The 11,919-nt window shown below is 31.9% G+C and overlaps 2 protein-coding genes and 1 pseudogene across 2 annotated transcripts; 2 read left to right on the forward strand and 1 right to left on the reverse strand.

Moving 5' to 3' along the window:
- Positions 1–1,012: 1,012 nt before the first annotated feature.
- Positions 1,013–3,091, forward strand: LOC101266804 (uncharacterized). Its single transcript, XM_004235297.5, has 4 exons — positions 1,013–1,266; positions 1,373–1,448; positions 2,531–2,617; positions 2,719–3,091. Exons 1-4 carry the CDS (start codon positions 1,105–1,107, stop codon positions 2,781–2,783), a joined length of 390 nt encoding a protein of 129 aa, XP_004235345.1. The 5' UTR covers positions 1,013–1,104; the 3' UTR covers positions 2,784–3,091.
- Positions 3,092–5,243: 2,152 nt separating this feature from the next.
- On the forward strand, positions 5,244–11,211 carry LOC101258540 (cytochrome P450 89A2-like; annotated as a pseudogene).
- Positions 9,432–11,143, reverse strand: LOC101258238 (cytochrome P450 89A2). Its single transcript, XM_004235269.4, has one exon. It carries the CDS (start codon positions 11,141–11,143, stop codon positions 9,617–9,619), a length of 1,527 nt encoding a protein of 508 aa, XP_004235317.1. The 3' UTR covers positions 9,432–9,616.
- Positions 11,212–11,919: the final 708 nt, after the last annotated feature.

An 11,919-nucleotide genomic window follows, 5' to 3' on the forward strand; every position in this document is an offset into this window, starting at 1 on the left:
TTTTTGTTTAGAAAAAGACCAAACGTTAATTAATTACAACACAAGTCCGTATAAATATTTTCCTTTATTGAAAAAAAATATCATGGCGTGAGATTCTATTTTGGAGTATTACCGTTCCATTTATTTGACATACATTATTCAAATAGATTTTATTGCATCACATATTACTGCTAAATTATTTTAACTTTGAATATTGAAAAAATTGCAAAGTTATTACTATTTGTATCAAAAGAATATAAATTGTGCCCGTTTGAATTGACTTATTTTAGGCGTTTTTAAATCAAAATAGCTTTTAAACAGTTTTGAAGTATTTGGGTTAAGTTTAAAAAAATGTTTATAAATACTTATTTTTAAGTCAAAATAACTAAAATAAGTCAAAAGTCATCCCAAACACTTTAAAACTGCTAAATGTTATTTTGGCTTTAAAACACCTAAAATAAGTTAATCCAAACGAGCACAAAGTTCTAAATTGTTACTTTTAACTTATAAATCATAAGCTAAAAGTCAATCCAAACATGCCCTAATACATTAAAAAGCTAAAAATAAATGAGGAAAAGATTAAAATAGTCCCTCTTCTCTGGGCTAAGCTTCAAAGTGAAACTTGTGTTTTCACATAGAGTACTAATAACCCCTATTGTTTGCAATATTAATACATTTTTGATCCTCCTTCAAAATTTTATGTTTTTTTTTTTGCATTGATTTTATCCATAACCTATGTGTGGAATGTATATTACATTTAGTAGAAATAACAACTTCATATCAAAGAATGTGAGAAGAAAAACACTCTGTTTTGTTTAGTAGAAATCATATTAAAGGTAAAGTTGAGAGGTTCATCACAATAATTTCACGTGCAATTTCTTTTCCTGCAAATTCATATGTTAAAATATTCTTAGTTTATCTACAGTAATATTTCACGTGAACAGAAAAAAGGTACTTTTTTTAATCATGTCTCTCATATAAAGTTATTATTTTTATTAAATAAATAAATAGAACAGGGCATGTGGACCGGGTTCGGTACATTTAACACTAAACCGGTGGTTCAACCTAAATATAAAGTGGCAGAGAGAAACAGAACTAGGGTTTAAGAAGAAAAGGTATCGAATAATGGCGAAATTTAACGAGGTGCAGAAGAAGAGAAGAGCAATAATCTCAGAGAGCAAGAGAGCAAGACATGGAGACCCAAATACCCGTAAACTTAAGCAGAAAGTCCAACCTCTTGCTATCTCCGGGAAGCGTAAACGCAAGCTCTTCAAGAAATGGCGCAGGGTCTGTAATCATTTATCAGTATTAGTTACTTTTAATCTTCTAATTATTATTGTATTTGCGTGTATTATGAATTTGTGATTTGAGGGTGTTGATTGATGTGAAACAGGAACAAAAGGAGGCTGTAGAAAAGGGTGTAATAACAATGGAGGATGTGGAGATGGCTGTGGCTGATGCTGCTGAAGGTATGTTAGTTACGGTTGTAGCTGTTTCTACGGACCTAGTGTTTAAGTTGGAGGTTTGAACTTTGAACTCACAGCATTTTGCTTATGATCTTGTCTTGTTGTGTGTGTGTGAGAGAGAGAAATCCATTAGAATTAAATTAACTGAAATGTCTGTTTTTAGGTGTTATGGTATTTGATTCTCCAACTAGTGGCGTAACTGGGAATTTATACAAGGGGGGTGTGTGTGAGAGAGAAATCCATTAGAATTAAATTAACTGAAATGTCTGTTTTTAGGTGTTCTGGTATTTGATTCTCCAACTAGTGGCGTAACTGGGAATTTATACAAGGGGATTCATACTAGAATGACATAGTTGGGATTGAACTTGTGACCTAAAGCAACTTTTGTACGCCCTTGATTACTACGTTATGTTGATGGGATTCATCAGTTTATATATAACCTTTGGGGTGGCCTGGTGGTTTGGGCTTGGGACTTTCATGTTGGAAAAGTTCGAAATCCCTTGCCGGCGAAAGCAAGGGTCGAGCTCGTCGCGCAGGTTAACTCTCCTATGTGGTTTGCAAGCTATTGCATCAGAGCATTTTTTTTACCCTGTGCGCACCAGAGGGGTTGTGGCTGCGGGTTGTCCTTGTCATAAAAAAAGTTTGATTTTTGTCCTATTTACACATCATAATCTTTTAAAGTATGAGATTTAATCTCTTATTAGCTTTGTCCCTGGCTCTAGCTTGTTAGAATTCAGAGTCTAGTGAGTCTACGTCTTGGATTTTATTTGATCTAAGCTAGAGTGCTATAATGTTAATCCTAAATCCTAATCAATTTCTTAGATAGAGCTGGGATTGCTGGTTCAGTAAGTAGAAATTCTCATCTTTTTGTTGTTTTGCTGCTTGTATTTACGAGTGGAGTTATTGCTTCCTATGATGAATATATGTTGCTTATATCTATGTGATATGCTTAAAGTTTTGGTGTTTTTGGTAGTTGCTATATCTACTCTACTTTCTGTTTGTTTCTCATCTCTTTTCCTTATGCACATGGTAGAAAGGATGTATGTTCTATGTCAAACTGATTGATATTTTCCTAATTGCTTCAGGGAAAACTCAAGACTCCAATAAAGCTCATGTTAAATTTCCGATGAAAAAGAGCTCAAAACTTAAAATGAAGCAACTGAAGAAGAAAGGCAAGTTTATAGTAGAATGCTATATTTAGTCTTCATTCCGAATTTATTAGGGTTTGTTTGTTGATTTTGCTTATTGATAATTACAAACATACGTGTTACAGGAAAGAGCAAAAGGAAATCTGTTAAGCAAGCTACAGAATCTTCAACAGATGCAATGATGGAGTAAGAATAGCAAGAAGGGCATTAGAATCATTCGGCTGGCTGCTTGATAGACAATGTCTATCTTTCTCCTCGTCCCAACGTCCTTAAAAGTTAACAATGGCTTGGTAATCTACTTTTGTATTGTCTCGCTACTATAAAGGAGAGGCGGGTTCTTGTAGTTTATTTTTGTTAGTGGTTATATGTTTTATGTATCATGCAATTTTGTGGATAGGATTGATTTTCTCGATTATAGATGTTCTGAAACAAGAGCTCGATAACTCGTGAAGAACAAGTTTGAATTAGTTATATAAGTTGGGTGTCAATGTTTTCTTATGCTTTTGTGTTTTGAGGATCTTTTGGTATTTGCATTAGAATTTTGTGTCAAAATCTAAAGTTTTAACAATGAAGCTTTAGAAAACACTTACTAGTTCCAAAAATTTTGGTGAGGATGTTGATCCAGAAGGTGTTTGACTTCTTTTGAAGTGTGCATTTGCTAATTAGATTGGACATCATTTTAATTCCTTCAGAAGAGTATAGAGAATGATCTCAGTGGCCATTTCGCTTGAACTACTATAACTTCCACGGCTGCTACTAAGCTAATAAGATCGAGGGGCCGTTGGCGGTGATTCAAAAATGTTCATTTTATTTGATAAGTAAGTAAGGAAATAAGATCTTGGCGGTGATTCAAAAATGTTCATTTTATTTGATAAGTAAGGAAATTATTCATGTATTAAAATTAGCATAATTAAGGAAAGTTATTTATTTGTATCTTGAAATTAGTATAATTAATATCATGTTTGAGTTGCTTTCTATAAATTTAAAAGGATAGAAGATGAATTCTTTATAGATTATATATAAATAAAATATAATATAATATATATATATATATATATATATATATATATATATGATAAACATTCAAATTCTTCTAATGTAATAATCCGCCCCAACGTGCAAATTTAACACGAAAAATTCACGCACTCCAGCATTTTAGCACCAAAAAGAGAGAGAAAGAATCACAGAACCACTCATATATAATCTGATGTAAATTATTACTTTCGTTTTTGAATTATTGATTGCGATATACAATATGATATAAAGCGTGGTCTCAAACTCTTGTAAAAATATGAGATTGTTAATAAAAGATTGAAAGCCGAGAGAGATGTTGATGAGAATAATTTAAGAGTGTATTTCATTCATGTAGTGATATATTTACCTTTGAAATTAGTAAATATTAAATAACTCACATTTTAAATTTGTATTGGATTTATTTAGTAACAAACAACTCTCTCTAAATAATTTGTATGATAATTTATTTAAATAAATTTACTAGTATATAAAATATAATATATAAATTTAAAAAAAATAAATAAAATAATTAAAATGATTTGAGGATATTTTTATCTTTGCATTGACTTACGAGGTATTAGTAATATATCTAATAATACCATATTGAATGTATATCTAATACATATACTCAAATTTCTATCAAATATAGAACTAAATAATATTATAAATAATACATTTAATACAGCCTACCAAACGATTCCTCAATTAATGTCGGAGAAATCGTAGCTCTCTGCAGTGAATTTCTCATTGAATAAACTACCCGCTCAACCCATCGTGATTTGTGTTTGATTATTTTCTTTTTTGTTGGTTGCACTGTTGTATTTGCACACATATCATTAATTAATTAATTAATTATATAAGAGTATCTAGAATTACTATTGAAAAAAATATTAGTATAAAAGTTCATAGGTTATGCGGGCTCGTCATAATAATTATGACTCATACTTTTAATTAATTTAGTTTTTAATATATTATTTCCTTCGCTTAAAAAAGGATAAATTTATTTTTTTTAGTCTGTTTAAAAAAGAATGATTTTTTTCTTTTTTAATAACACTTTAACTTTTCATTTGACATGTTTAATACCACAAGATTAAAGGGTATTTTAGTATATTTAACATTACTTTAATTTTAAACCATAAAGATTAAAAAGTTTATTTCTATTTAACTCCGTTTCAAGTCAAACTAGGTTCCTATTTGAAACGGAAAGTATCATTCAAGTCAATTTCATTTTACGAAAAAAAAGGCTCAAATATATCATTAAACTTTCAGAAAAAAGGCTTTTGACATCAGTTAAAAGTTTGACTCATTTATGTCATTACCATTGAATAAAAGACTCATTCATGTCATTAATTTTTTAATGGTAATTTCACAAAATCATTTTTAACACGTGATCAATTATAATTCAGTGACGTCATCAATTTTGTTTTAATAAAAGAAAATCATAATTTTGAAAAAAATAATTGAATTATTTTTTTTATTAAAAGAAATTGATGATATGACCTATTTTTTTTATTAAAAGAAATTGATGATATGACCGAATTATAATTAACCACGTATCAAAAATGATTTTACAAAATCACTATTAAAAAATAATGATATTAATGAATCTTTTCTTTAACAAAAATAATATAAATGAGTCAAACTTTTAACTAATAACACAAATGAGCATTTTTCTATCCAGCTTTGGTTGCTCTATAAACACAACATTGAAAATGAAAAAGGCCGTCGTCGAAATTTCAATTTGATTAGAATTTGGATTACAATAATGGAAAGCTGGTTTATCATTGTTGTTGTTACTCTGTGTATCGCTGTTTTGTTGAAATTTCTATTTAATAATACTAATTCCAGTTCCAGGAAGAAACTCCCGCCAGGACCCTACAGTTTTCCGGTGATCGGTGGCTTACTATGGGCGGTAAAGATCTTCATCAACGTTGAATCCATACTCCGTGACCTCAAGGCTAAGTATGGTTCTCTGTTCACCATCAATATCGGGTCTCGTCCCAACATATACGTATCTAGCCACTCCTTAGCCTACCAAGCTTTAATCCAGCAAGGTGCTGTTTTCTCCGACCGCCGAAAGGCTCTACCCACCCATGCTATCCTCAGTAGTAACCAGCGTAGCATCAGCTCCGCCCCTTATGGCCCTATATGGCGTCTCCTCCGTCGAAACTTGACTTCAGAAATGCTCAATCCTTCTCGGATCAAGTCCTATTCCAAGGCCAGATTGTGGGTACTTGGTATCCTTATTCAACATCTCCGTCACGCCCAAGTCGATTCCGTGAAGTTAATTGATCATTTTCAGTATGCTATGTTCTGTCTACTTGTATTGATGTGTTTTGGGGATAAGCTTGAGGAATCTCAAATCAAAGATATAGAAAATATACAGCGAAAGTATATCGTGAATTACCGGTGATTCTATATACTCAATTTCTTTTCTGGATTTGGGAAAATAATATTTAGGAATCGCTGGAAGGAACTCGTTGAACTACGACGAGAGTAAGAGAGTATCATCATTCCTTTGATTGAAGCACGAAGAAGGAACAAAGAACAAAATACTGAGCAAAGTGATGAATTCGTGGTGGCTTATGTGGATACCCTGTTGAATTTGGAGTTGCCGGAGGAGAACAGGAAACTCAACGTTGGAGAAATCGTAACCCTCTGCCGTGAACTCCTAAGCGCCGGAACTGATACGACGTCCACTGCCTTACAGTGGATTATGGCCAACTTGGTCAAAAACCCTTCCATTCAGGAGAAATTATATCGTGAAATTGCGAATGTAGTGGGAGAAAAACAGAGAAAATTGAGTACAGATGAAGTGATGGTGAAGGAGGATGATTTCCAGAAAATGCCCTACTTGAAAGCAGTTCTATTGGAAGGTCTTGGGCGACACCCACCCAGTCACGTTCTGTTCCCACACACAGTGACGGAGGAAGTAGAACTAAACGGCTACATCGTTCCAAAGAATGCCACCATCAATTTCATGGTTGCTGACATGGGTTTGGATCCAAACGTATGGGATGATCCGATGGAGTTTAGGCCAGAGAGGTTCTTAGTGGAAGGATCGGATAAGGTAGCTGATTTTGATATAACAGGAAGTAAAGAGATCAAGATGATGCCATTCGGTGCAGGTAGAAGAATGTGTCCTGCCTACGCGTTGGCTATGCTTCACTTGGAATACTTTGTGGCTAATTTGGTTTTGGCAGTTTCAATGGGATCCTGTCGAAGGAGACGATGTTGATTTATCGGAGAAGCTAGAATTCACCACTGTGATGAAAAATCCATTGCGAGCTCGTATTTGCGCCAGAGTTAACTCTGTTTGAATTTGGTAATTGCTTCATTTTATTTGCCTACTTCTACGTTAATGGACTTCCTTCCCACACGAAGTTAATAACGAAAATGATGGACAATGCTCTGTTGCAATATAATAAGCTTGTTTGAATGGCATAATATATATATTATACCTTACATTTTAACTTTGATCTCCAACTTTTATAATGCACAAATACACACTTTAACTATCCAACTTTTAAATAAATAAACACATAAGTCTTACATGACACAATACACGTAGAACACCACATACGATAAAAAATGACATGCAGGACATTTGTGTCTATTTGTTCAACTTTATACAACTTCAAGTGTCTATTTGTGCACACCCAAATTTGAAGGGTATAAATGTGATTTGAAACCAACTTAAAAGACACATTTATATATTATGCCTGTTTGAATTGTTGTTACATATGAAATTTGTTCATTATTGTTAAATCTATTGATGCAATGAGTTTCATTTCTTGTAATTATTAATTTGTGTAAATTATTAGTGGCCATTAAACTTTATTTCATTTTTGGGTGTATACAATTAGACACTTAAACTTATGTAGAATTGTACAAATAGACATATGTCCGATATGTCATTTTTGTTCTATATGGTGTCCTATGTGTATGTGTCATATAGGACATGTATTTATTTATTTAAAAGTTGAACAGTTAAAGTGTCTGTTTATGAACTATGAAACTCAAAGGTCAAAGTTAAAATTTAAAACCAAGTTTAGAGTTCAATATATGTATTATGTCTAATAATATCATAGATTTATGTTTCAGATCATTTTTATCTAATGATAACAGATAATCTAATTTATTCAAACATTATGAACAATAGAGTTCATTATAATATATATAATCGTTGAGACAAAAATTTCAAAACGATATATAAATTTATCACTACTTATCTAATTTGCTAATTTAAATACATGAGACAATAAAATTTACCTTTTGATCGAACTCTACTCTACCTTTGAGTAATTTTGATAATATTAATAATTCAATTTCGTTGCGTCTTTCCTTTGTTGCTCTATAAACACACACAACAACATTGAAAATGAAAAAAAGGTGTAAAAAGCTCATCACTTGATAGAAATTACAACTTGATTGGAATTTGGAAGAAAGAAAAAAAAACACTAATGGAAAGCTGGTTCTATCTTTTTCGACCTATATAACACTAGTTTTGAAAAAAAAATCAACTAGAGTTGGGCCACAAGATAGTGTCACGTAGGTCGGAAAAGGATAAAAAAATATTAATAAAATAAGTTCATAGGAATAATAAGACCTTAATATAATATAAGTGTGTCTCTGAGATTTCGGACATAGATTGAAGGATACTTGTGTATTGTCCCTTTTTTATTTAACACAACTATCATCTCCCCTAATTCCAATACCAAAAAGAAACTTCCGTCAAGTCCCCAACTCGAATTTTAACTCATTAATTACTCAATTATGAGTCTTTTACTTATAATGTCATTCAAGCATGGGTGTTTTACTTACAAAATCGCTCAATTTATTCAATTAATTTCTTAAATAAAATTTACTTTAATGAAACTTTTATTCCTAAGCAAAAAAAAATAAAATAAAAAGAAGTATCCATTTGTACTGCCAATTATGCTATGCTAAAAAATATCCAATTTCATCGTCAAATTGATATACTGATTTATTTTTTTGAAACTGGAATGACGTTACTATAAACACATATTTAACATAGTGTAGAAAATAATCATAAAACTCATGATATCTAAAGGTTCTCAAGATAATAAATCCTATCATACTTGGGGGAAAAGTAAAATAAGGATCAATATTATATTTTTAGTTGATAGAGTCAAATTGTGGGTCATTTGTTTACAATTTTAGCTAGAATTAAAAATTTTACTTAAAGTAAATTCTAATTCAAAAATTAAATGGATAAGTTGAGTGGTTTTCTAAAAGAAAAAAAATCAAAAAATTCATAGGTGAGTGACTTTTTGATTAAAAAATTCATAATTAAGTGACGTTCTAAGAAACGAAATCATAGTTGAGTGACTTTTAAGTTAAAAATAAAAATTTGATAATTTTCTGTAAAAAAAAAATCAACCGATAAAGTGATAATTAGGTCAAGTAATATTCAATTATCTTATTCATGTCATAAGTATTATATAATAATTTACGATAGAAATCCATTTAAATTATATACTCACATTAATAATAAAAACAACAAAGTCAACTATTTCATTATAATCTATGGCGCAATATTTTGTTTCGTTAATTTACTCATTTAACTATTAACATTTTATTATCCCATTGGCTTTCTACTAGTTCTTTGCGTTAAATTTTGGGAACGTCTTTTAACTTTCGAAATGTAAAGTTGGGAAAATTAACAAAATATTTACTTTTTTAGAACATTAATATAAAGTTAGTTACTATCACGATTTGAATAAAAATATTGTTACTTAGTAGGAATCATAATGAAATTATTGACAACTTTGTTATTTTTATTACGAAGATGAGTATATAATTTAAATTAATTTCAACCATAAATTCTTATATAGGCAATATGAATCTATAAGGTTATTGAATATTACTAACATAATTATATTTGATCGGATCTTTATCTTTGACAATTTCTAATTTATTGTTAAAGCAACTTACCGATCATCAGAGCTGAGAGAAGATGCAAACAAAAAGAAGCAATTATGAAATTCAAAGGGACTTAACTCTGGGGGAAATACGAGCTCGTAGTGGACTGGCGAATTCTTGCTTCTCCGAGAGATCGACATCATCATCTCCTTCGACAGGATTCCATTGGAACTGCCAAATCAAATTGGCCACAAAGTATTCCAAGTGAAGCATAGCCAATGCAAAGGCAGGACATATTCTCCTCCCTGCTCCGAATGGCATCATCTTGATCTCTTTACTTCCTGTTATATCGAAATCAACTACTTTATCGGATCCTTCCACTAAGAACCTCTCTGGCCTAAACTCCATTGGATCCTCCCATACATTTTGGTCTAAACCCATCTCCCCAACCATGAAATTGATGGTGGCATTCTTTGGAATGACGTACCCGTTCAGTTCTACTTCCTCTGTCACTGTGTGTGGCAGCACAAAGTGACCGGGTGGGTTACGCCTAACACCTTCTAATATCACTGCTTTCAAGTAGGGTATTTTCTGCAAATCTTCCTCCTTCACCACCTCTTCATCTGTACTCAACTTGCTCTGTTTTTCTCCCATTACACTAGCAATTTGTCGGTATAGCTTCTCCTGAATGGAAGGGCTTTTGACCAAGTTGGACATAATCCACTGTAAGGCAGTGGACGTCGTATCAGTTCCAGCGCTAAGGAATTCACTGCAGAGGGCTACAATTTCTCCAACATTGAGGTTCCTTTTTTCCTCTGGCAATTCCAAATTCAACAGCGTATCCACATAAGCCACTACTAACTCGTCGGCGGGTTCGGTCTTTTCTTCTTTGGCCCTGCGTCGAGCTTCAATCAAAGGAATGAGGATATTCCTTTGCTCTCGTTGTACTTCAATGAGTTTCTTCCAGCGATTTCTAAACATTATTTTTCCAACTCCGGGAAAGAATTTTAGTACATCTCTGTATCGTCGGAAACCCAGGACCAAGTTATTTTGCATATTTTGAATTTGCTTGATTTGAGTTTCCTCAAGTTTATCCCCAAAACACATCAATACAAGAAGACAGAACATAGCATACTGAAAATGATCAATTAACTTCACGGAATCGACTTGGGCGTGACGGATCTGTTGAAGGAGGATACCCAGCACCCACGATCTGGCCTTGGAATAGGACTTGAAGCGAGAATGATGGAGTATTTCTGAAGTCAAGTTTCGACGGAGAAGACGCCATATTGAGCCGTAAGGGGCAGAGCTGATGACGCACTGGTTACTAGATTCAGCCGTTGGCCGGTCGGAGAAAATAGAGCCTTGCCGGACTAAAGCTTGGTAGGCTAAAGAGTGACTACCTATGTATATAGTAGGTCGAGACCCAATATTGAGAGTTATGAGAGGACCATACTTAGCCTTGAGTACACGGAGTTTGGGTTCCAATTTGGCGTTGGACCATAATAAGCTTCCGATCACCGGAAAAATGTAGGGTCCCGGTGGGAGTTTTTTCTTGGATTTGGAGTTAGCAGAGATGAAAAATACAAAAGATTTGAGCAAAAAAGATATGCAGAGAGAAAAGAGTAGTATGAATATCCAGTTCTCCATTACTCTGTTTCAATACAAAGAGAGAGTTTTCATTTTCATGCGTTTGATTTAGCAAACAAAGGAGAATCAAATGTGTGGTTTAAAAGATCACATGTTATCACATTGTACTATATTAATATAATTTTCGAATAGATTATATTAGCTTAATTGTTATGTTTAAATACCGATAAGTTTTTGAATAGTCAATAGAAAAATTATACTCGTACGTTATAGTTATAATTTGTATAATTGTACTCCGTGACAAATATTATATTTACTACGGAGCTTTTGATTTGTATAATTCGTTAAAAACGTTCAATTTTATATAAATTGTTCAATTTTGCATACATTCATTTATACATTGTAATTTGTATAATAGATCTATATTTATATAATTTTAAGTGTATAAGATGAAAATAAATCTATTTGTATTTCTATGCGCATTTTCTTTTTCGCTTTATACAAAAACAAACGTATTTTATACATTTTACATCGAACCGTATAAAATGACTAATTGTATACCGAATCAGGTGACAAAAAAGGGATATTTGCTATAAATTACAATTCAAATAAAACTATGATTATAACATTTAATTTGAATTAATAATTTATCATTTTATATAATTTTTCCCTTATTTTAAACCTACTCTTATAGTTTAAGAGACTATTTATGTTATCTACTTCTTTTTTTTTTTACTTTTGTTTTCTATGTAGGTAATTTTCTTACTTTTTATTTAATTTTTGTAACTTTTAAAATTAATTCACTCTTATTTCGTGTGTGTAATACACATCATTTA

This window comes from Solanum lycopersicum, chromosome 3 (genome assembly GCF_036512215.1).
Source record: "Solanum lycopersicum chromosome 3, SLM_r2.1".
NCBI lineage: Eukaryota > Viridiplantae > Streptophyta > Magnoliopsida > Solanales > Solanaceae > Solanum > Solanum lycopersicum.